Genomic DNA, 26,052 nt, shown 5'->3' with positions numbered 1-26,052 from the left:
GCTGTTATGCTCATTTGAGAACGGTCCTTGACCAATCAGATTGCTTGCTCGGAACTACATGTTGTATAATAATAGTTTCAGTCGCTCAGTGGCGGTTTTATAGCCTGGGAGCGCTTTTGCAGAAACTGCAAAGTTCACGAGCCAATCAGCGACCCGCCTCGTAGTTGACATCGTAACCGGCCAATCAGGAACGCCACTGGGAAGACGGTAAGGGCTGCCTCCGTGCCTGTCCGCCTCGAGGAGTAACGTCAACGTTCGCAGAGTTTAAACAGCCATAAAGTGCAGTTATTGCAGAAATAGACTCAATAACAACAATTAAACAAATACAGGAGTATGCAACAGCAGAGTTTCGCAGCGGAAAATATGTTTTTGCCGTTCTCCTGAGTAGATTTGGGTTTGACTGGATCCAAGGCTGATTGGCTGAAGGAGTTGTCTGTCAAGACAAGTAGGCCTACATCATGAGGCCTACACCCGACCAACTCCCGCCCACTGCAATTTGCGTGAAAGCTTGAGGCCAGATGGTCTGGTAGAATGAAATGAAATGTGAGTTCACGTGACTGGCTGCTTTACCAGGCTAGCAGTTTTAGCCCTTTACTCAACAAGTTATGACCTACATTCGCAGTAGCCTAGCCAGAGAGAGAAATAACTGCAGGCCACCAATTACAGACAACCATACAGCGACCTCCACCAATCAAAGTCACTGTTACACCTTAGGATTGTGGGTAGTGTAGGCAAATCACATTTTTTTAATGTAAAAAAAAAAAAGGATGATATCTTACAAATGTGTGGCTTCTACATCGTTTCACCACTGGAAGACCCGTGGTAAGTAGTCAACTCCAGTAGTCAAATACAGGAAATTTGTTCAAAAGTAATCCAAAAGTAACAGAGAGTAATCAGTTACATTACTTTTATATTGTGATACTTGGGACTATGTTACAGTAACATACTGCATTGTAATCAGTAATTACATTTTTAACAGGTAGCCTAACTAGTAATTGTATCCGATTACATTGTTAAAGTATCCTAACCTTCCCAACCCTGCATGGTCTCGGGTGGTCTCATGTCTTTGTCTCTGCGTAAAGCCTGCTTTTCCCCCTGGTCCAACCACACACATCTGTGTGTGTGTTCCTCCCTGTGACACTCAACTCACACCCCACTCCCACATACTCTGTGTGTGTGTGTGTGTGTGTGTGTGCGCGCGCACGCACGCACGCGCAAAGACCCTCATTTGTTGAGACGCAGATTAACTCACCGCTGATTGGCCAAAAGTTGCTCCGCTTTGTTTTGATGTGCGTGTGTGCCGGCCGGTGGCAGCGCTCTGGTGGTCCCATAAATGACCGTGCAAGCAGCGGACACACTCACAGTGAATAGGGGCGACATTGAACACACCGAAGAAGACCTGCACAGAGCATCTGGTCACCATCACCTGTGCCAAAGGGAAAAGGGGAGAAAACACCAAGAAAAGACACTGCAACTTTCAAACTCTTATTCTGAGGAAGGGCTAGAACAAGAAGAGTTTAAAAAAAAAGTAGCCATGCTGTCTGCGTGTTTGGAGTTCCTCGGCTTGGCGCTGTGCGTCACGGGCTCGCTGCTGGTGATGGTCGCCTGCGGGCTGCCCATGTGGAAGGTGACCGCTTTCATCGACTCCAACATCGTGGTGGCGCAGACCATGTGGGACGGCCTGTGGATGTCGTGCGTGGTGCAGAGCACCGGACAGATGCAGTGTAAAGTGCACGACTCGGTGCTGGCCCTGACCCGGGACCTGCAGACCGCCCGCGCCCTCACCGTCATCTCGGCCGTGTTGGGGGTCGCCGCGCTGTCCGTCACCATCGCCGGGGCGCAGTGCACCAACTGCATCAAGGACGACTCTATCAAGGCTAAAGTGGTGAACGCCGGGGGGGTCCTGTACATCGTCGCCGGGCTGTTCGTGCTGATTCCTCTCTGCTGGCTGGCCAACAACATCATCGTCGACTTCCATAACCCCAACCTGCCTCCGTCCAAGAAGCGGGAGATAGGCGCGGCGATCTACATCGGCTGGGCGGCCTCGGCGCTGCTGCTGCTCGGCGGCACCCTGCTGTGCTGCTCCTGTCCAGAGGGGGTCAAGAGCGCCTATCCGATCAAATACGCTCCCACCAAGACCATCACGGTCAACGGGGACTTTGACAAGAAACATTATGTATAGATTGAAATGCTCTGGGACATTTGTTTTTTTGCGCAGAGCCATCACAAACCTTTCAGCCAAACTACTAATAATGTGTGCCAAATGCCACCTATCATTCCTTGGCAACACCTTTTACTTGAAGTGGTGCTCACATAAGGCATTGATGCATCATAAGCGCATTGTAAGCACATGGTAGAGGACAATTATTATGATGAGAATGACATAGATCGACACTGCAGAAATACGGTGTTGAATACTTCGTGCGGCAATGTGATGGAAAATGACATTGATTTGAATGTAATTTTGCTGATGTTTGCCTATGCAGTTTATCTATGCTTCGAAAGGGTTAATCTGCCTCTAATGCACTACTGTGTGCATTGTAAGTAGAGTGCCTCAGCAAAGAGGTTTGGCAAATGAGCAAATTCAATGCTTCAGTGAATGCAGACACTTCAGAATGTCAGATACCGAGATCTGTTGCCTATTATGAGTGTATCATTTCATTTCTTCCGTGGTAATTGTCAGTTTGACATGATGACGCTGTCTACTCGGGTCAAGGAGCGCGGCACGGTCTGCGCCCCATCTCAATAGCTGTACTCTCATTGTAAATAGTCACTTTTCCCCCCCCGGCAGGGACTCATTCTGTGTAGTGCTTATGAGATTGGTTCCCACATTGGAGGGGCCCTACAGTATGATGCAGCGAAGCCTACTCAGACCAATGTGCACTCATGTTGTGATCAAAGGAGGACATTTGCATATGAATCCAAGTATTGTATTTTGTACTGTCTTCCTATCTACTCTATTTTTTTTATAGGACATGCTTTTCTAATAAAGGGGAAACAACTCTTTGATTGTCTGTCTGTCACATTTAGCTAGTTGTTCATTGTTGCATGACTGAACTAAAGCAAAAACAAAGCCGTTCTATTCAGATAAGACACACACACACACACACACACACACACACACACACACACACACACAATCAAAACACAACTCAAACAAATATGACAAATGACAAGCCTTTGATTAGTCACTGTAATTATTCGCTATTTTAGCCATCAAAATGTCTTAAATTAGCTGTAGCCTAACATTCTATTGCATGATGTTGCCACATGGCAACAATTACTTTGTTTCAATTTCACTACAATTAAGGCAACAATTATATCAAATCCATGTTTTACTGTTTAGTTGTGAAAAGGGGGTATTTGACTTTGAAGGACAAAAAAAAATCTCATCACATGACCAGGAAATCCTGTTTGCACTCCCTTCTTCCATGAACTGGGTAAAAAAAAAAGAATGCGTGAACCTCCAGGGAGGGCACATTTGTTGCAGCAAATCCCAAAACAGAAGTGCATTCTGGGTCAAACATAGGAAGGACGTGTGTGTAGGGAATTTGCCTGGCAACACTGCAATAATGTATACGGAGGGTCAAAGGTCATAGTAAAAGCAACAATTAGATCTCAGCACGTTTCCATTCAGCAGTGGCTGATTGCAGGATGCGCAGAATAACGAGCTTTTGCACGTGCACCTGTTTATATGTGCGGTAAAGCCAGGGCAGGGCAAACAAACGGAGCCCGAGTGTGACGTCAAAATAATCAAGTCTGTAGGTTAAGTAGTTCACAAACACTCCCATACTGCTGTGGACCCACCATCAGGACAGCGCAGGAGCACGCAAGGCCAGTCTAACAATACATAGGGCCCGCTCTATCAGCACCATCTGCACAATCAGTAGAAGCGTTGCAACGGCAGCGTCAGGAAGCCTGGCCCAGATGTGGGCCAGCGGAGCGCCCAGCACACGCATGTGAATCAACAATAATAATAAGAATGTGAAACAACAACACGTGCAGGTAAACTAAAGGATGCAAGGAGTGATTGTTGATGAATTATTTTGTGTGTGTGTATGTGTGTGTGTGTGTGTGGGGGGGGGTGGTGAACCGGGGCCCATGTCACTTTACTCCGGCCTTGAATGCAGCTATACGCACGGTGCACATACAGCAGGTCAACTACACACTGAGCCCTGCTCTCTAGTGGGCAAGGCCATTTCTGCAGTTACATACACCCACCACCACTACTCTACTGGGGCCGTTTTGACGTTCAGTGCCTTGCTCAATGGCACCTTGACAGTATTTGTTGAGGGAGGGGACAGCGCTGTTCATTCACTGTTCCCCAAATGTATTTTCTAAGCCAGTCTGTGTTTAACAGGCAACCTTCCCACCACAAGCCCAAAATGAGCTTGACGTGACGTAAAAGTTTAAGACGACCCCGAAGATGCGTTTATTATGTACATATATTCATCAGATGATGAATGTAACATCCATCAGAAGCACTTTGTGAGGAACTGTACTGTTCAGCCAAGCTGACATTTGATTCCTGAATGTTACCCACGCAGATGTGCAATCGTGTTTGCTTTTATTATAATTATCACACCATAATTTATGATAAAATATGTACAACAGATACAGAGGCACAATAGAGGGCTGTGAATTTAGCACCAAAATAAAGAAGATGCATTTCGTTACACGGCCTCTGACAGTCTTTGACAAATCCACTGGATTAACCCCAAAGTGAGTGCACAAAACAAGATTATATAGTAAGTAGGGATGCACCGATTGCAAAATTCTGCGCCGATCCCGAATCACCGATACCGATGTTTCAAATAACAATTTGGCCAATAGCCAAAGTTTTCTATATGCCTTTTTTGACAGGGAAACAAAGAAATCTTCATTATAAACAAATAACTGACCTGTTATAAAGTCTTTTGGGACCTTCATCACATTATCTTTGAATGAGCACAAATTCAATTATACCGTAATGTAATTATGAAACAAACAACAAATTATGTGACCCAACTGATATATGCTAATTGCTAAATATCAGCTACTGCAATCGGTGAACAGCACCTTTTTTTGATGATAGCCGACTGCAGTCAACAAGGCCAATATCAGCCGATACCGATATACGGCCGATGTATCGGTGCATCCCTAACAGTAAGCAGATTTATAACAACATTGTGGATATTCTCTGTGTATGTCCTGAACCATGTGTGTAATAAGGATAACAATGCACAATCTGCCTAGTGATTCATGGATATTGCTGCTGAATCTGTCCCAAGCAAATGGGTCAAGAAAAACAAAGGTACACCACTGCCCTCCAGTGGCAAGCCTCCTCTTACACCAACATTCAATACTGCTTGGGAAGCACTGAGCGGAGTGAAGAAAATCAAAAGGTGGTTGAATGATTGTTTTCTCATACACATGTAGGACAGGTGAGGGGAGAAAGCAACTCGATCTTGATGTGGCAAGAGTGTGCCAACATCTGAGGCGCCAACATCATCTAAAGGCGGTGGTGGCCAAACGTAAACCATGAAGTAAGATCTGACACATCTCTGGAGATGTGGCATGCATTGTTTTAGCAATCCTGGCCGGGTTCCCATGGAAGGAGAGGAAACGGAGGTAATGGGCACACAATGGGCTGAGGCTCCTGTGAACAACGCGGTCTTTTAACGTTCCCCCGTGGTCTAGAGGCCTGTTGATGTGGGAATCAAAGCTGGACCTTAACACTGAGCCAGCGCTAGATCCCAACCAACCTCATTATTCTTGATGGATGAGGTTACCAAGTCGGGTCAGGTTATCCGACAGATCTGTCATGAGGTCCGTATTGTGCGGGCGTGTCTACGGTTGGTATTCCTTCAATAACTGGCCGGCGATGACCAGCCTCTGGATTTCACTGGTGCCCTCGTAGATCTCCGTGATGCGAGCGTCACGGTAGTGCCTCTCCGCTGGCATGTCCGTCACGTAACCCATTCCTCCCAAAACTTGGATCGACTTGCGGTACCCAAGTGAAAATGGGCAAAATAAAAAGAAAGGTGTTTGAATGGTTCATTGAGTATCTTTATTTTGTGACGTATGATGTCTATATCTATGTACTATATATACAGTAGTTGGTTTCTTACCTGATGCGAGCAGAAGGTGGCGGCCTCCGATGCGGCTAGTTTTGCCATGGCTGCTTCCTGCAGAAAGCAAGGCAAAGCGGAGGAGAAGGAAGCCTGTTATATACAAGCCATTTGAAACATACAATATAGAGAGTTAAAGTGAACGTCACTTCCTGCTTTTCTCCCTGTACCAACGTGTGAAAAAATATGAATGGCGGTGAACAGAGAGATACGTTACTTTTTTTTTTATCCCGTTTGAATTGTGCCACGGGGGTACACGTTCAATTTGGTCAATTTAAAAGATAACTACTGTATGCATGTCAAGAAAGTCGCAGTTTGTCCTCAAACTGAAACGTAAGGTTTAGTTTTCAACTACATCTCGTGTCGCACATGGACTGGCGGGAGAGACGTCACTTACGCAACGGGTTGTGCGCAGTCTTTCTGATTTATCACTTATAGTGCCACAGTTTAACCACAAAGTGCCACTTTCTCGACTTGCAGTTATCTTTTACAGTGACAAACATGACGTGTGTACTCCTGTGGCACAATTCAAACGTGATCAAAAAGGTAGCGTATCGCTCCGTTCACCACCATTCATATTTTTTCACACGCTGGTACAGGGAGAAAAGCAGGAAGTGACGTTCACTTTGGCTCTCTATTGGATTAAAAGAGACTGTGTGTACCTTAGTGAAGGGCTTCTTGGAATCTCGTAGAAGTGCAGCCTTCCAGGTAATCAGGCGAGCGCCCTCGATCGCCAGAGCCATATCAGCCAGTTTGAACTAGATGGCACGCGAGAAAATGTGAAAGGTTTGAACCACTGGCTGTTAGGCTACTTGACTGGGAGTTTAGAAGGTAGGTTTTTACCAGGTGTTCTCACACATACCTGTATGGCCTGCAACTTGCCAATGGGGGCTCCGAATGCGGTGCGTTTGTGTGCGTAGTTCGCAGCGCAGTCCAGAGCCGCCTGAGCGATACCGAGCGCCTGGCTTGCAATGCCGATGCGGCCACTGTCCAGGGTTTGCTGCGTGAGGCGGAGACAAAGATGCTGACTTGGACTTTTTACGGGCATATTTCGCAAGGATGCCTCGAGTAAGAATCAGAATCATTTTAATTGCCACAGTATGCAAGTTACATACAAGGAATTTGTCTTAGTGTCTGTATGCAGGGTAGCGGTCAGGTCAATATACAGAGATAAGAAGTAAGAAGATAACTGAAGACAATCACAACGTTGCAAGTGCAATCAAATCAAATATATATACAATATGTACATGGTGGAGGAGTGTTCCGTGGATATTAAGTATGAATTTAGGTTGAATTTACATGAGATTTACAGTCTGAGTTAAATATGAGTTTACATTGAATTTACATGAAATGTACAGTCTGAGTTAAATATGAGTTTACATTGAATTTACATGAGATTTACAGTCCGAGTTAAATATGAGTTTACATTGAATTTACATGAAATGTACAGTCTGAGTTAAATAGGCATTAAATAAGCAGTGAATTTACATGAATTTACAGTCCCAGAAGAATTTAAAACTGTGCAATATAGTGAATAAAACACTCTGAAATACCATGGCAATTTTGAATCCGGCACCGCGAGGGCCCAGCATGTTGTCAAGTGGTATCCTGCAGTCGTCCAGGATGATGTTGGCAGTGGACGAGGCTCTGATGCCCAGCTTATCTTCCTTCTTCCCCAGTGACAGACCCGGGTGAGGCATGGGGACCAGGAATGCACTAATACCCTGCAGACGCCGGCGCAGCAAAAGAGCCAAAGATAATATAAAGGGCAAAGATGAGAAGCAGAATCATCGTTATTACAATAGAGTACAATAGAGGATGACGTATTCTTGTAGGCCAACCCGGAAGTTAGCATTGCGCTTGGTTCCCTCGTCTGGAAGTCAATGGGATTTTTGTATGGGGATTTTGGTTACATGCCTGAAATAAGGTCTGTGGTTAACAAAGGTTTATGAAACGGACACCTTTGTGTTCAGCAAGATAATCTTCACAAATTAACACCACTTTTATGCCTAAATGCGATCGCCAAAAATCAACATTTTCCGAAAACACTTCAAAAATCATGAAAGTGGTGTTAATTTGTGCTATCTCGCTGAACACAAAGGTCGCACTTTCATAAATTGTTCGTCTAACCAAAATCCCCATACAAAAATCTCAGTAGTCGTGTTTCCATTACCGTCAGAAATGCGCAAAATCTAAATATCGCAATAGAAATTGGGTAATGGAAACACGTAAATTTCGAAAAAGCTCCCAAATATCGCAAAACGTTTTTGCGCTCTCATGAGGTGGTTTTTCAGACGTGTCGATATAGCAGTTCATCGCAAAAGTGTAATGGAAACAGATTTTCCGCATTTGCACGTCATGTGACCCATCTTCTCCTTTGGAAAATGAAAGGAAATGAGGGAGAAAGGGTTTGATAAACCGTGGCAAAACCTTCGCAGCAAGTGGAAAACTTTGAAGCAACGCTACCTAGCAGAAAGACGTGTTGTGCAAAAGCGGAGCCGGAAAATAGATCATGTTTAATGGGAGAAATCGATCCATGCCTGTGTGCGCGCATTTGGCACAGCGGCAAGATGATCGGCGGGATGAAAAGCACACCGGTGCGGTGCTGTTGCCTGAAGTGATTAATACATTACACACGTTTCAGGTGCAATGTTATAATTATAATACACGATATATTCTGACTATTGCACCATATCAGCCTTCCCCCCCCTCCTCCATCTCTAAAATGGGACAAGTTGTAGGCTACCTTTTTTCCTCTGCCTGTCGCGCTCACTGCATTCACCGCAGCCCGCAACATGTTCTTTTGAATTGATAATCAGGCTCGTTTATATGCGTTGTAACTTCATGTTGTGATTTGCATTGACCATTGGTTGGATTTGAGCATGCAGGGGACGGGATATGGGGCAGATCCGCGTGCGTAATCACTGTGGCAGCTGCTGGTAACGGGAATTGCGAAACTCAACTTCAATGGAAACGCCTACAAGTCGCAATTGTACATTGTCGAAGTTGTAGAAATATCGCAATTATTTTGCGAAAAACTGTAATGGAAACACAGCTAGTGACTTCCAGGCGAGGGAACCAGGCAATGCTAACTTGCGGGTTTTAATATCATATCATATAACAGAAATGTGCTGCGTCATGCCTTGTGTTTGATATAATATCATATCATAGAAATGTGCTGTGTCATGCCTTGTGTTTGATATATCATATAACAGAAATGTGCTGTGTCATGCCTTGTGTTTGATATATCATATCATATAACAGAAATGTGCTGTGTCATGCCTTGTGTTTGATATAATATCATATCATAGAAATGTGCTGTGTCATGCCTTGTGTTTGATATAATATCATATCATAGAACTGTGCTGTGTCATGCCTTGTGTTTGATATATCATATAACAGAAATGTGCTGTGTCATGCCTTGTGTTTGATATAATATCATATCATATAACAGAAATGTGCTGTGTCATGCCTTGCGTTTGATATAATATCATATCATATCATATAACAGAAATGTGCTGTGTCATGCCTTGTGTTTGATATAATATCATATCATATAACAGAAATGTGCTGCGTCATGCCTTGTTTTTGATATAATATATCATATAACAGAAATGTGCTGCGTCATACCTTGTGTTTGATATTCACCTTATTCCGTCACTATAATAATGAATGAAGTTTGGCAACATTCAGAATTAAGCTACACTGCGGCCAACTTCAGTTACATGTTCATAGCGTTACTGCTGCGAGGAGCCGATGGCTGTACCCGGTCGGCATTTAACTTTAGTTACAAAAGCACGTTGACAGTGTTTTCTCACTGCCAGTAGCCTAACTACAGTAGGGTTTGACAGATAGCTAGTCCAACCGGTGTCAGCACAGTCAGCGCTCCCGGTCCTCGCTGCTTGTTAAATATTTCCAAATAGGCTTATTCTGATAAACTGGTCACATATATGTTACGTTCTCACCCGAAAAATATTAAAACTTTAAAACAGTTTGGGTTTTTTTTGCTTGAAAACAGCTTTTTGGCAAATCTAAAAATGACTATGGTAGGCGTAATCTACTTTGGTGCCTAAAACCGGAAAGACGATTACAAAATGACGTCATGCAGAAGCATCCTTGTATAGGCAAAGAATAAGGTGAATAATATATCATATAACAGAAATGTGCTGTGTCATAACTTGTGTTTGATATAATATCATTCTATTGCCTGCAGCAATAAAGGCAATAAAAAGTTAACTTGGAGTGCTATCCTCTTCTCTTTTAATCTTGACATTCATTGTGGATTTAGCACCCAGTTATTTGTTCAGTTGAGTTGAGCGCGTTTTTTGATTTATTTTTGATATAATATCATATCATATAACACAAATGTGCTGCATCATGCCTTGTGTTTGATATAATATATCATCATAGAAATGTGCTGGGTCATGCCTTGTGTTTGATATAATATATCATATAACAGAAATGTGCTGCGTCATGTCTTGTGTTTGATATAATATATCATATAACAGAAATGTGCTGCGTCATGCCTTGTGTTTGATATAATATCATATAACAGAAATGTGCTGGGTCATGCCTTGTGTTTGATATAATATCATATCATATAACAGAAATGTGCTGCGTCATTCCTTGTGTTTGATATAATATCATATCATATAACACAAATGTGCTGCATCATGCCTTGTGTTTGATATAATATATCATATAACAGAAATGTGCTGCGTCATGCCTTGTGTTTGATATAATATATCATATAACAGAAATGTGCTGGGTCATACCTTGTGTTTGATATAATATATCATATAACAGAAATGTGCTGCGTCATGCCTTGTGTTTGATATAATATCATATCATATAATAGAAATGTGCTGTGTCATGCCTTGTGTTTGAGCGTCTTGTCGGTGGTGGCGAACACGAGGGTGGCAGAGGCATCCCAGCTGTTGGTGATCCAGGCTTTGGTTCCATTCAGCACCCACTCATCTCCCTCCTGACGGGCCACGGTGGAGGCTGCACCCGCATCACTGCCGTTACCTGGGATTAGAAGGGGCCTTCATCTGAGTTCAGAATGGGATTTGGAAACGGGCCTGAATCGATGCCAGATTCAATTTGTTGGGGGGAGTTGTCATAGGCCTGCATAATGGGGGTTCTGGGCATTATGACTTGCAGGGGGCTCTTGGTGTAGGAACTGGGGTAAACTGGGGTATGTGGAGGTACTACAGATGGTACTTCAGAGAAAGGGGAAAATGGAAAAATCTAAGAATAAAGCATGAAAATAAAAGGAAAACGTTCAAATAAATCTGCTCAGGAGGCACTCATTTCAACTCTTTAATGTTATATTCTTGAAAAGGTGGGCGATCCTTCATTCAATGGATCATAGATTTCTTTTGCAGTTTTCTAAGCAACATGTTGCAGTCTGGTAAAGGGGGTACTTGGATTCCTAAATCAGGGAAAGGGGGAACTGAAGGCAAAAAAGTTTGAGAACCACTGAGGTAGGTTATGGCCACAACCATGTGCTGATCCCACAGGCAGCGCACAGACTTGAGTTGGGGCCAGAAGCTGAGATTTCAGACTGGAAATTTGATTATTTACCGTTCAACTACCTGAGTCTCTGCAGAATGAGAGGAAAACAAACAAATCCACTTGTCTCTAATGCTTTTATTAGCTTCAATCTAAGATCTTCGGGGGTATTTTGCTATTTTTCTGGATGACTGATGGTGAGAGGAAAGGTCAAGTAGAAAGACTAAAAACTGAAAGCTTTAGACAAGCTAAGGACAGCACTTGCAATAGTTTGTGCAGTGGAAACATCTGACCATACACCTGACCTGACCTGACCATACTCTGTGTGTGTTTGTGTGTGTGTGTGTGTGTGTGTGTGTGTGTGTGTGTGTGTGTGTGTGTGTGTGTGTGTGTGTGTGTGTGTACCTGGCTCGCTGAGTGCAAAACAGCCCACTTTCTCTCCCGTGGTGAAGGGAGTGATCCACTGTTTTTTCTGTTCTTCTGTACCAAACTTCAAAATTGGCCCGATGTACAGAGACTGCAGAACACACACACACACACACACACACACACACACACACACACACACACACACACACACACACACACACACACACACACACGGTGATGTACAGACACTAAATAACACAATCATATAGACAAATACAGGCAATCAATGGCAGAATATCATATTCATGCAAAGTAATCTATGGTGAGAACGGGTCTAGCGAAGTACGCACATTGTTAACCGAGACCACCACTCCAGTGCTGGCGCAGCCTCTGCTGATCTCCTCCATAGCCAGACTGTAAGCCAGGTAGTCCATCCCAGCTCCCCCGAGCTCCTCTGGCACTTCCATGGCCATCACACCCATGGCACCCAGCTCCTGAACCTGGACAACACAAGAGCACATTACTGTAGGAAAGCCGTTTTCACTAGCCAAAATTAGCCTTTATTTCAGGAGCCTTGTGAACCTCCAATTGTATGCATTTGATTGATATGATTGAGAAGATAAACCTAGCTTTCATTAAAGTTAAATCAAGCAGTTATGTTCCCTAGTAATGTCACAAACTAATTCTCTGGTGTAAGGTGGCAGGGATCCACCATATTGGATTTGTTTTACTCTAACTCGACATTCTCCAACTCTTTTGGCAGATTGCTGAGGCCTATACCAATCAGTGTAGGAAATTAAAAACATATTTTGGGGGCAACATTTGCCCCCCACTGTCTAAAAACTGGGGGCATTTACAAAATGTTGGGGGCACTTTAAAAAATAGTAATCAGTGCATAAAGTTGCTAAAGCGTAGTGTGAACAACAGCACTGTTTGTGTGTGTTCTTCATCATCGTCTTCTGGCAGCCAGCTTGCAGGTGCTGAGTGTGTGTTACAGATGGAGATTAAATGAATTGAATGAAAATAAAATGATCAAAATATTGGGGGCAATTTTTGCCCCTGGATCATGTTTTTTAGGGGCATTCTGAGATTTCATTTTTGCCCTCGCCCCTGGTTAAATTCCTACACTGATACCAATATATGCATGCACCCCCCCCCCCCCCCCACACACACACACACCTAATTTCAGAGAACATCAAGTCTCTCCTGTAGTGGAAATTATGTCTACTCTTATCATGACGGCCCACTGGCAGATGCAGACATCAATACAATGCTTTTCAAAATGGACACAATCATGCACTGGGCAAAATAAGAAAACTTCTTCAACTTAGGTTATGTAAAAGTAAAACATGACATATTTATTATTTATGTAAGCATCGAGCATTTGGGCATAATTAAAGCTTCATTTTATCGGCCCGTCATATCGGCAGAAACGTTTGTTTCGGGCCAATGCTGACATTTAATTTGAAAGCCTTTATCGGCCGATACCGAGACGTGCTGATATTATTGTGCATCGCTACATGGTGGTACCCGAGCCTTCAAGTCTATTTGAAGAAATAACTGCCACATCACATCATAACATATTGACTACATCGATTTTTCTCATAACCAACTTCCTTGGTTAATATCTTTGTATTTAACACACTAGTAGTTAGAGTGTGTGTGTGTGTGTGTGTGTCTGTGTGTGTGTGTGTGTGTGTGTGTGTGTGTGTGTGTGTGTGTGTGCATGTGTGTGTGTGCATGTGTGTCTGTGTGTGTGTGTGTGTGTGTGCGTGTGCGTGTGTGTGTGTGTGTGTGCATGTGTCTGCGTGTGTACCTGTTTGGCAGGGTAAGTATGCTCCTTGTCTAGTTTAGCAGCAATAGGTGCTAGCTCTCTGTCTGCGTAGTCTCTGCAGGTCTGCCTCAGCATCTGATGCATCTCTGGGAGCTCTGCTAGCTGGGTCAGACTTCGACAGCCGCTGAGACACAGGCCCAGGGCTGATGGAGGGAGAGAGACAACCAAGAGACAACCCTCAGGGGAGCTGGGTACAAAGTTCATTTTAGAAGCCAAAGATCAACTTAAAATGGTCTATTATCCAAGTATGCACAGATACACAGAGACAAACAAAAAACATCATGGGCATATACATCTTTGAAAAGAATTGAGGATTTCTCTGGGTTGGAACATTGTTGAAAACATTTAAGATAATGTAAGACAAGTAGACAACAACAAAGGTGTATGACATAGGTCTACTCATTTTTAGATCATTTAATGTAATAATCTTACTTAAGTTTACACATCGCATCTTTAAGGAAATCTTCATGATTTCTGTGGCGTTTGTTGTTAGCGGGAGTAGAGAAAAACTACTGGGCCGATGTTCATGTAACTTGGTGGAAGGGTGTAGCATGGGCCAAGGACGAACCCATTACAGTTTGGAGTGGATCTGATCCGACTCGCGAAATTTGCACATCAGACTAGAACTACACCGGACTAATACATGGCCTTGTCGGAGGTCTGCGCTCTCCAAGTGGACTTCTAGTACTGCTGCCTCTTATATCAGACTTCTGCTTCAACTCTGGCTCGTGCCAGGTGCCACCTACAGAGGTTTTCTGATGCCTCGTCCATTGTCAGCTGCATCATGGAGGACATTGAGGAGGAGTAGACTACAGAGAGCTTCTGGAGAGCTTTGAATGTAGGTTGGTGCGACCACACCTCCAGCTCAACATCACAAAGGAGCAGGAAGCCCCACAAACCCTGTCACCATCCAGGGGGAGGAGGTGAAGGGAGATGGTGAATTTCCTATTGGTTCCTAGGAGTGCAGCTCAATTACAAACTCAACTGGACTGCTCGGACAACACAGGCAAAGGACAGAGCAGGCCCCTGGTCCTTCAATGTACAACACTGCTGCAGATGTTCTGTAGCAGCCAGTGCACTCGTCTTTGCATGCTGACAACCAAGGAGAGGACCTCATGTTGTTGATCCATCTAACCTACAGAGGTTAGGGGACGTATCTGTTTGACCCCACCTAACCTACAGATGTTAGGGACGTATCTGTTTGTGAGTATTGAGTCTGCCTAGAAGAGTGCTTAACAGACCAACTGTAACTTAATTTTTAACAGAAATCAGCAGATGGTATTATAAAAACACCAATACTTTACTTGCCAAGCAATCAGTAAAAGGAAAACTACACAAATCCACATGCGCACACACAGTTTTCCATTGATTGAAACTAATATCTATCAAGTGTCCAGACTCCAGAGAGAACACTTGTTAATCACTCACTGTCCCATCCATCAACCGCCAAATCTTCAATGAATCACTCAAATTATCCACCAAGAATACGTTTGAAGCAGCGATGCAGTGATCAATCATTTGCATTTTAGAAAAGCATTAATCCCTGCTCCCCAGTCGCCCAACCCCCCTCACTTAAAGGGCCTTTTCTCTGTATAACTTATCAGCTTGATAGCAGCTAGTATCAGATGATCAGTCTTATTTACGTTATGAAGATTTATGCTAGGCTGAAAGGTTGGTCAAATCACCACTGGAGAGAAAACCAGTCACCATTGACATCAACTGTAATGAAGTCAATTGTGAGTGGTTTTCTCTCAAGGTGTGCTGCTGGTAACCTCCCTATGTGTGATATGGACAAACATCTCCTGTGTTTCAACTGGCATGAGGGGGAGTAGCCTACCTAGATCACATGAGGATGAGTAGCCTACCTAGATCACATGAGGGTGAGTAGCCTACCTATATCACATGAGGATGAGTACGTAGCCTACCTAGATGACATGAGGGTGAGTACGTAGCCTACCTAGATGACATGAGGGTGAGTAGCCTACCTAGATGACATGAGGGTGAGTACGTAGCCTACCTAGATGACATGAGGGTGAGTAGCCTACCTAGATGACATGAGGGTGAGTAGCCTACCTGGATGACATGAGGATGAGTAGCCTACCTAGATCACGTGAGGAGTAGCCTACCTAGATCACATGAGGAATAGCCCCACCCCTCTTTTCTGTCCGACCTCTCTGAACTCCTCACCATCGCTTCTTCTCTTTCCTCCCGCCTTCTTCTCACCGGTGACCTGAACATCCACGTAGACCAACCCGACTCCCCTCTGACATCTGACTTCCTCTCTCTCCTCGACTGTTTTCACCTCACCCAGCACATCAACTTCCCCACCCACACCAAAGGCCACATTCTTGACCTAGTCTGCTCTTCCTCTCTACCCATCTCTAACCCTCACCCTCTCCTTTTCCCTCTCTCTGACCACCACTGCATTCTCTTCTCTGCTCCCCTGCCCCTCCCCCGCCGCCCCAACAAACGCACCATCTCCTTCCGTAACATCAAATCCATCGACCTACCCACTCTCTCCCAGACTATATCCTCTGCCCTCCCCCCCCCTGACTCCGCCCCCTCCTCCCCTGATGACTATGCCACCCTCCTCAATTCTGCACTCACCGACTCCCTTGACTCCCTGGCCCCCCTGAAAACCTCCACAGTCTCATTCACCTCCTCCTCCCCCTGGTTCACCCCCCAACTCCGCACGATGAAACAGACCGGCCGGCAACTGGAACGACTTCACCAGAAAACCCACCTCACTGTCCACGCCGAACTCCTCAAACAGCACCTCTCCTCCTACCGTGATGCACTCCTAGCTGCCAAATCTGCCCACTTCTCCACCCTCATCAACACCACCAACAGGAACCCCCGCACTCTCTTCTCCACTGTCAAAAAGCTCCTCCAACCCCCGGACAATAACACACTCTCCTCCCCTGAACTCTGCAACTCATTTCTCCACGCCTTCAACAGCAAAATCTCCAGAATCCACTCCTCCCTGACTGCCTCCATCGCCAACCCCTCCGCCCCTCCTCCCCCCACTATCACCTTCCCTCCCCCTGACCTCCCCCCTCCCCCCCCCCCTCGCTGCCTTCTCCCCTGTTGACTCCTCCCTCATCACCGACATCATCACCGCCTCCAAGTCTACCACCTGCTCCCTCGACCCCCTCCCCACCCCCCTGACCAAGGCCTGCCTCCCCGCCCTCATCCCCCACCTCACTGCCCTTTTCAATCAGTCACTCTCCCAAGGTCACGTCCCCTCTGTCTACAAACTCGCCGCTGTCACCCCCATCCTCAAAAAACCCACCCTCGACCCTGCTAACCTCTCCAATTACCGCCCCATCTCCAACCTACCATTCCTCTCCAAAACCCTCGAGCGCATCGTCTCCACCCAACTTCACTCCCACCTTCACTCCCACAACCTCTACGAACCCCTACAGTCTGGCTTCCGTCCCCACCACAGCACCGAAACCGCCCTCTCCAAAGTCATCAATGACCTCCTCACCTCCGCTGACTCTGGTGCCCTCAGCATCCTAGTTCTACTCGATCTGAGCGCAGCCTTTGATACTGTGAACCACTCCATCCTCCTCCAAAGGCTGCGCCAACTGGGTGTTGAGGGCACCGCACTGGACTGGCTCACCTCATACCTCACCGACAGACAACAATTCATCTCCCTCTCCGGTCATTCCTCCACCCTCTCCTCTGTTTTGCAGGGGGTCCCCCAGGGCTCAGTCCTCGGCCCCCTGCTCTTCCTCTGTTACATACTCCCCCTTGGTCACATCATCCGTCAATTCAACCTGGACTTCCACTGCTACGCTGACGACACTCAGCTCTACATCACCACCAAATCCCTCCAGAACCCACCCCTCACCCACATCGAAAACTGCATATCCGCAATAAAAACCTGGCTAACCCACAACTTCCTCCAACTCAACAGCGACAAAACTGAACTCCTCCTCATTGGCACCAAATCCACCCTCAATAAAACCGGACCCATCACCCTCACCATTGACGACTCCATCATCACTCCCTCCCCCCTGGCACGCAACCTTGGTTTCATCCTGGACCCCACCCTCTCCTTCGATCCCCATGTCAGCTCCGTTGTTAAAACCTCATACTTTCATCTCCGCAACATCGCTAAAATCAGACACTGCCTCTCCCCCCCTGCTGCTCAATCCCTCATCCATGCCTTCATCTCCTCCCGCCTTGATTATTGCAACTCCCTCCTCACTGGCATCACCTCCCGTTCCCTCCATAGACTCCAGATGGTACAAAACTCAGCTGCTCGCCTGCTCACTCACACCCGGTCCCGCGATCACATCACCCCTGTCCTCCACTCTCTCCACTGGCTCCCCGTTAAGCAACGCATTGACTTCAAATTACTCCTCCTCACCTTCAAAGCCCTCCACAGCCTAGCCCCCCCCTACCTGACTGACCTCCTCATCCCCCATCGCCCCTCCCGTACACTCCGATCCTCTTCTACTGCCACCCTCACCATCCCCCCATCCAGACTCAAAACCTACGGCGACCGTGCTTTCTCCCGCGCTGCACCCCGACTTTGGAACTCCCTCCCCCAGACCGTCCGAGACTCTCCCTCACTCCCCACTTTCAAAACCCGACTCAAAACCTACCTGTTCTCCCAAGCCTACAACCTCCCCTACCCCTGACCACCTCCTCCAAACCATCACCCTCCCCCCCCATCCCCCCCCCTCTTCCTCCCTCCTGTTATCTTCCTCCCCTCTGTTTCTCCATACTACCTGCCCTGTTCCCTGTAACTGTTGCCTGTTACTTGTATCTGTTGCCTGTTTTGTTCCCTGTTGCTTGTCTCTTGTTCTCTGTTAAGCGTCTTTGGGTCTGGAAAAGCGCTATATAAAATAAATGAATTATTATTATTATTATTTAGCCTACCTAGATCACATGAGTAGCAGCCTACCTAGATCACATGTGGGTGAGTAGTAGCCTACCTAGATCACATGAGGAATAGCCTACCTAGATCACATGTGGGTGAGTAGTAGCCTACCTAGATCACATGAGGAATAGCCTACCTAGATCACATGAGTAGCAGCCTACCTGGATCACATGTGGGTGAGTAGTAGCCTACCTAGATCACATGTGGGTGAGTAGCCTACCTAGATCACATGTGGGTGAGTAGCCTACCTAGATCACATGAGGGCGAGTAGCCTACCTAGATCACATGAGGGCGAGTAGCCTACCTAGATCACATGAGGGCGAGTAGCCTAACTAGATGACATTCATTTTCATTTCATTCATTTAGTGTTTATTTGATAGGGACAAATGTGTTAAACATAGACAATTGCAATACAGTCATCCAATGCAGCACACCATAGCATTTATATATGACATGAGGGGGAGTAGCCTACCTACATGACATGAGGGTGAGTAGCCTACCTAGATGACATTAGGGTGAGTAGCCTACCTACATGACATTAGGGTGAGTAGCCTACCTACATGTACATGACATTAGGGTGAGTAGCCTACCTGCCTAGATGACATGAGGGAGAGTAGCCTACCTACATGACATGAGGGTGAGTACTGAGTAGCCTACCTAGATGACATTAGGGTGAGTAGCCTACCTACCTAGATGACATGAGGGGGAGTAGTCTACCTACCTAGATGACATGAGGGTGAGTAGCCTACCTACCTAGATGACATGAGGGGGAGTAGCCTACCTACCTAGATGACATGAGGGTGAGTAGCCTACCTACCTAGATGACATGGGGGGGAGTAGCCTACCTACCTAGATGACATGAGGGGGAGTAGTCTACCTACCGAGATGACATGAGGGGGAGTATTCTACCTAGATGACATGAGGGGGGGTAGCCTACCTAGATGACATGAGGGGGAGGAGCCTACCTAGATGACAGAATTTGCTTTTTTGGGTGAACAGAAATACAGTCTGTACAGTTTGATTTCCAAAATAATAAACAGCCAAACTTATTGCTGTTCCATTGTCCATTTGGTTAACATCAACACTGGAAAACAGTGACTATAAGCTGGCTGCCAGCTTAAATTGGGGGAAAGGTCACCCACCCCTCATCTTCGCCTTTGCCCCACTGCGAGTAGTACACGTCTGAGTGGAGAGTGGAGACCCAAACAAAACAGAATACTTCTTAGAGAATACCTATAGGAGTATTTTGTCATTCTGTTTCGTGTCATGTGATTAAAAGGGGTTAATAAAGCAGACAGATCAACAGCAGGCTAGCTAACTTTGAGCTATTCCATCAAAATACATCGCAGAGGGCAGTAGGCTACAGTGCGAACCATTCTCCAAGTTGTGGTTTTACGAATGGGTCTTACTGAAATAAAGTGCCCCACTTGGTGAATGATATTATGCCACGGTGCGTTTTAATATTGGAGTATCCATGTAAACACACCCCAACTCATCTTACTAGGAGGTAACGTTATTGCACTTATGTGTTTGGTTTTGAACTGTACAGTACCTAAGCTAAGCTAACTAAGCTTGTATCTATGTAGTTAGCTAGCTACACACACACAGCTAATATAATAATACACCAGGGCAAGTTACATGTCGCATGTCGTTAAAGGTATAACGTTAGAGTTCACCCACTTTATTTATTTATTTGTTTAACTGTACTAACCTTTCCTTGCTTTGAAAATTGCAGCCATCGCTGGTCTGGTTCTTCACTGTTTGCTAGTATCCGTGCTGCCTTCAAGTGCTGTCGGAATTATTGCTTTACTTTCGAAGTGAAGCGCAAATAATACATACCGTATTTCTTTTATCATCTTCCTTTAGTTTATATTTAACTCAACCTACAACTACCTAAACTCGAGTGCGACCGGTTTGTTTTTCATAGCAGATGTGTTTTTTCTTCTTTCTTTTCCAGAATTTACTACAAATGGTGAGGGTGAAAAGAACAGATATCCAAAAATGACAATGAAATTGCATTTGAATCGAAAACAACCAACATGATTACACACATGCCTACTCCCTGGTTCATTTTAGCATTATATACAGTAAGAGCGGTTAACCAAACATTAGCATAAGCCTACTAAAGTCCCTAATGATGAATATATGAATGAATATAAAAATACAATGAAGTAGGCCTACAAACCTACATACAGAATCAACTCACAATTTAGCACCACAGACACATCCTAATCCATATCAGAATATTATTCGATTATTACAGTAAGTTTTCAATAGGGCGAATAAAGGTAGTCAAGCCAGGGAGGTTGAGGTTTTTCAAAACATGTTTATTAGCACCATAAAAAGTCAGTTAGTTTGTCCGGCACATTGCTGTGGTTCTTTCTTTCCTTTGGGATGGAGGGATGATGGTGGAGGTTGGGAGAGGGTTAGAGAGGAGGAGGGTTGGAGAAATAAAAAGCTGAGATCGCTGGCTACAACTGCACCAGACGACCAGCAGGTGGCATTCACTTGCTAGCGGTGGTGAAGGTGAAGCATCCTCTCTGGTGGAACTGCATGTCCCTGACGCGACGCATGGACTGGATCTGGGGCTGGAAGGCGCAGAACTCGTTGTAGTGTCTGTAGTCACCACACTCAAACAGGTACTGGTAGCCTCTGTATCCAGGGTACTGGTAACCCACCCACCTGAGAGAGACACACAGGGGGAGAGGACACGGGTTATGCTGGGGGGGGGGGGGGACATTACATTCCAACACAGGGACCTGAAATGTCAATATTGACTTTATAGTGACCTCACTCTACTTTTTTTTATATCACCTATGATATCAATGTAGGAATTTTCTCATTTCTATCAATGGTATTTCGGAATAGCCTAGTATAGTATGAGTAGATCTCATTGTGAGAGAAAGAAAACCCTTCGCTTAAAATACATTTCTGTCAACAAAAGAAACACCACTGCGTCGGCTTTAAGCCTTGTGATGACTTATTCTAGTTTGTATGAAGCACTATATTGTAGTGGAGCATTAGTCCTGAGGCCTCCTCTAAAGCTGTCTACAATATTTAGGATGCAGAACATTCATTTCTGTCAGTTGTACATGGGACATGACGAGCCAGTATAGATTGGCTCCCAGGCTTCTTCTCTGTGTGTCACACAGCTTACCCCTTTCAATTACCCATATCACTTAACAAGATAGGCTCTTAGAAACCTATATATTGTGTGGGAGAGTGTGTGTGCGCGTGTGTGTGTGTGTGTGTACTCACACTCCTCCTGGCACCCTCACGCTGCCCACTCTGTCGGTGAAGCCGTGCGCCCAGAGGGTGGGCACGTCATCCTCCTGGATCTCCATCTTGTTGCCCTTGAAGTCGGAGAGCTCAAACAGGCAGATCTTGTGCTCCATGCTGTCCTGCAGGTGGGGGGGGGGGGGGGGGGGGGGGGGGGCGCAGGAAGGGGAAGGGTTAGTTTCCAGGCTGGGGTCGACTATATGTGTATAGTTTGGAGTGTTGGGGAGCACTTAACGATTCATCTAGTTCAATTACTAGTTTAACTACAACTTGCAGTAGTTGGGTGGTAGTTTAATGACATTCAAATCTCAGTAGCCTTTTCAGTAGTGAACAACTTTTGGTCATGTAGTTTAGGTCAGTGGTTCTCAAATGGGGGTCCGGGGACCCCCAGGGGTCCTTGAGGGGGTTCCAGGGGGTCCTCAGCCAAAAGGGGGGTAATTTATTTTCGCTATAATTCAAAAAAAATCACATGTGGTTTGCGACCAAACTGTCTGTGATCAAATACTATGAATTTCCCTGGCAATTTAGCATTTTCCTGATTCCACCTCAGCAAGCGCATCCCTATCCTGCCTGAGTGAGGATTGGCCTGCACTAGTCCCTAAATCAAACACACCTACACTTTATTCAGTGCCAGTGCAGTTGTACCTGTAAAGATATGAGATTCTAGACTCCTATTGTGATCATTTCCTGTGATGTAGTTTGGATGTAGTTTAACTACTTTTCGAAAGTAGTTTTAATACAAGCCAATCTTTCATCGTGATGTAAGATACCTAGTAGTTCGGTAAACTACAGGTCTAAAGTAGTTTCCCCAACACCGGTGAATAATTTGTCATATATCCTGTCCATTTTGGGTCGTACCATGCGGATGGGTCTGAGGGACATGAGGCAGTCACTGCGGTAGGAGTTGCTCCAGGTATCCCAGCGAGGATACTCTCCCTTCTCCAGGATGAACATCTCCCCACGGAAGTTAGTTTGCTCAAAGGCAACAAAGCTGGAGAGGCGGGGCCACCAGGCACAGGGGGGGCACAGGAGGGGGGAGAGAGGAGGCGGGGCCGCCAGGCACAGGAGGGCGGGAGAGAGGATGGGAGAGAAGGATTAGCGGAGAGAGAATGTGATTGCCACAAAGGTATTTGCTTTGAGAGTTTGTCTGACAGTAGATATATGAACAAAGGTATTTGCTTTGAGAGTTTCACAGTAGATATATGAACAAAGGTATTTGCTTTGAGAGTTTCACAGTAGATATATGAACAAAGGTATTTGCTTTGAGAGTTTCACAGTAGATATATGAACAAAGGTATTTGCTTTGAGTTTGTCTGACAGTAGATATATGAACAAAGGTACTTGCTTTGAGAGTTTCACAGTAGATATATGAACAAAGGTATTTGCTTTGAGAGTTTGTCTGACAGTAGATATATGAACAAAGGTATTTGCTTTGAGAGTTTGTCTGACAGTAGATATAACAGAGATATTTACTTTGAGAGTTTGACAGTAGATATATGAACAAAGGTATTTGCTTTGAGTTTGTCTGACAGTAGATATATGAACAAAGGTACTTGCTTTGAGAGTTTGACAGTAGATATATGAACAAAGGTATTTGCTTTGAGAGTTTGTCTGACAGTAGATATAATGAACAAAGGTATTTGCTTTGAGAGTTTGACAGTAGATATATGAACAAAGGTATTTGCTTTGAGAGTTTGTCTGACAGTAGATATATATCAACAAAGGTATTTGCTTTGAGTTTGTCTGACAGTAGATATATGAACAAAGGTACTTGCTTTGAGAGTTTGACAGTAGATATATGAACAAAGGTATTTGCTTTGAGAGTTTGTTTGACAGTAGATATATGAACAAATGTATTTGCTTTGAGAGTTTGACAGTAGATATATGAACAAAGATATTTGCTTTGAGTTTGTCTGACAGTAGATACTGTATATGAACAAAGGTATTTGCTTTGAGTTTGTCTGACAGTAGATATTTGAACAAAGGTATTTGCTTTGAGTTTGTCTGACAGTAGATATATGAACAAAGGTATTTGCTTTGAGTTTGTCTGACAGTAGATATATGAACAAAGGTATTTGCATTGAGAGTTTGACAGTAGATATATGAACAAAGGTATTTGCTTTGGGAGTTTGTCTGACAGTAGTTGGGTTCAATCAGGATTGTGTGTGTGTCCACTTACGGGCCGCACTCCACAATGATACTACGCACTCTATCCATGCCACGGTCACACACGTTCATACACTCATTCTGGATCTCCATCATCCTGCCCTGGAAGTTCTCCTGGTCGAACAGCATGATCTGCACAGAGGTGACATCAGAAGGGACGAGTTCAACCAACAGCATCCTCTTCAAGGGCAGAGCAACAAGCAATCATCTACGTCTTAATGTATCCTTCAGTAGTTATGGAGTACTCCGTCATCTGTCTTCTATTGTGTTCTCCTAATCATAGATTTCCCCTTTGTCTGCTCCACAAGTTCTAATATGAATCTATGGAACCAGATGAAAAGGGTTTCTTAACATCAGCTGCAGTACCAACTACATGAAGTGAAATAGTCGCCCAAAAACCTAAATCACTGCAATATGACCGTATGAGTTGTGTCCATTACTATATGAGCTCATCTGTCTGGTCATATAGTCTAAGCAACAGGGTTGAGTCACTTCACATTAAGTTAATTCAATTTAAAATGCTAATTGAAACGGCAATTCACATAATACTGAGAGAGACTTCATTCTAAGTCATTTGTAGCTACTGTAGATTTGTCACAAGAACCGTTTTATGCCATATGGTGAAAGATTTGCATTTCTCGCATTTTGACGAAAATCCACTTGTCAAATCGATTTAAATGAAAGTGTTAAGCAAGAACTTGCATGAAAATCTGTCTGTAAATTAAAAAAATATATATATAGAGAGAGAGAGAGATTGCTGGTCATGAGGAGGATGTCATTTGGGTGCGACTCACTCTGAAGTTTCCCATGCCAGGCTCTCCGGTCTTGCTGGTGGCCTTGCTGGTGGCGGCGGGGGCAGGGGCTCCCTTGTCCTTGGCATCAGTGCCCTGGCTGGAGGCGGACTTGGCAGTCTGAGACATGGTGAGGGGCTGCAGGAGTGTCTGGGGGAGGGATGGAGGAAGGGGGGGGGGACAAGTTGAAGTGACAGGAGGACATTGTGGCAGCAACACTCACTTTGGGCCGATAGGTAGGTCTGTTTTTTTGGGGCGTGTATATGGTGTATACAGGGTTCCCACACATTTCCATGGATAACATTTTAAAAACTGTTCCATGACTTTTCAAGGATCCAGAATAGAACGTCTGTCATGTGAGGCGATGACTCTGAATCAATACCAGAATCTATTACCACACCTCTTTATATTGTGCTTTAAGAGTCACTGCATCACATTACGTGGAAGCTATTGAAATAAAAATAAAATTTTACATCAATAATATAAAATACGAGAAGCACTCAAATCAACACATATTAGAGATACGTTATTCTACATCAACAGCTACAGAAAATAAATTTGCTATTATGTTACATTATGTGGAAGGTTATCCACAGAAGAATACTGTAACAATTAATTTCATTACACGCAACAAAATTCCACTACTTTTCCAGAACCTTCAAGGATTTGACTAATTCCATTACTTCCAGGCCTGGAATACGAGATTTTAAAGTTCCATGACTTTTCCAGGTTTTCCATGACTGTGGGTGCGCTGTGTATGCAGGATCTATATGTCTAAAAGGGGTTTGGGATTTGGACTATGAAGCAGACAGACATCCCACAATATATTTTAATAATACTGGATGCTCATTTTGGGCCTTGTCCCCCCCCCGGGCGGAGGGTGGTTTTTGCATGGGCGTGGCGGGCAGGGAGTGGGCCCTGTCTCTGGCTGTGTGCTGGTCCATGGATGGTCTCTGGGTGTGTGTGTGTGTCTGTGTGTGTCCTTACCTGAGTTAGTACAGCTTGCAGTGGCGTGTGAGGGAGGCTGGCTCGTGCTGGTCCCGTCACCGCTGCGCCCAGGCTTTTATACTCTGGCAAAGGCCAAACGTCGAGGCT

At 45.0% G+C, this 26,052-nt stretch overlaps 3 protein-coding genes across 3 annotated transcripts; 1 reads left to right on the top strand and 2 right to left on the bottom strand.

The window, feature by feature from the left end:
- Positions 1-1,377: 1,377 nt before the first annotated feature.
- Positions 1,378-2,989, top strand: cldn5b (claudin 5b). The gene has a single exon (XM_083642344.1). It carries the CDS (start codon positions 1,535-1,537, stop codon positions 2,180-2,182), a length of 648 nt encoding a protein of 215 aa, XP_083498470.1. The 5' UTR covers positions 1,378-1,534; the 3' UTR covers positions 2,183-2,989.
- Positions 2,990-4,557: 1,568 nt separating this feature from the next.
- Positions 4,558-20,495, bottom strand: acads (acyl-CoA dehydrogenase short chain). The gene is made up of 10 exons (XM_083642341.1): positions 20,433-20,495; positions 13,810-13,970; positions 12,344-12,493; positions 12,030-12,141; positions 10,987-11,138; positions 7,664-7,834; positions 6,973-7,110; positions 6,773-6,868; positions 6,111-6,167; positions 4,558-5,982 (listed from the first exon to the last, which is right to left on the bottom strand). Exons 1-10 carry the CDS (start codon positions 20,458-20,460, stop codon positions 5,830-5,832), a joined length of 1,218 nt encoding a protein of 405 aa, XP_083498467.1. The 5' UTR covers positions 20,461-20,495; the 3' UTR covers positions 4,558-5,829.
- A 665-nt stretch (positions 20,496-21,160) lies between these two features.
- On the bottom strand, positions 21,161-25,086 carry crybb1 (crystallin, beta B1; the record flags this gene model as incomplete). Its single annotated transcript, XM_083642343.1, has 5 exons — positions 21,161-21,403; positions 21,980-22,122; positions 22,859-22,991; positions 24,180-24,298; positions 24,961-25,086. The coding sequence occupies 5 exons, from the start codon at positions 25,084-25,086 to the stop codon at positions 21,226-21,228; spliced, it is 699 nt and encodes a 232-aa protein (XP_083498469.1). The 3' UTR covers positions 21,161-21,225.
- Positions 25,087-26,052: the final 966 nt, after the last annotated feature.

This window comes from Poromitra crassiceps, assembly GCF_964638095.1.
Source record: "Poromitra crassiceps genome assembly, chromosome: 8".
NCBI lineage: Eukaryota > Metazoa > Chordata > Actinopteri > Beryciformes > Melamphaidae > Poromitra > Poromitra crassiceps.
This window is presented reverse-complemented; position numbering and strand designations above follow the sequence as displayed.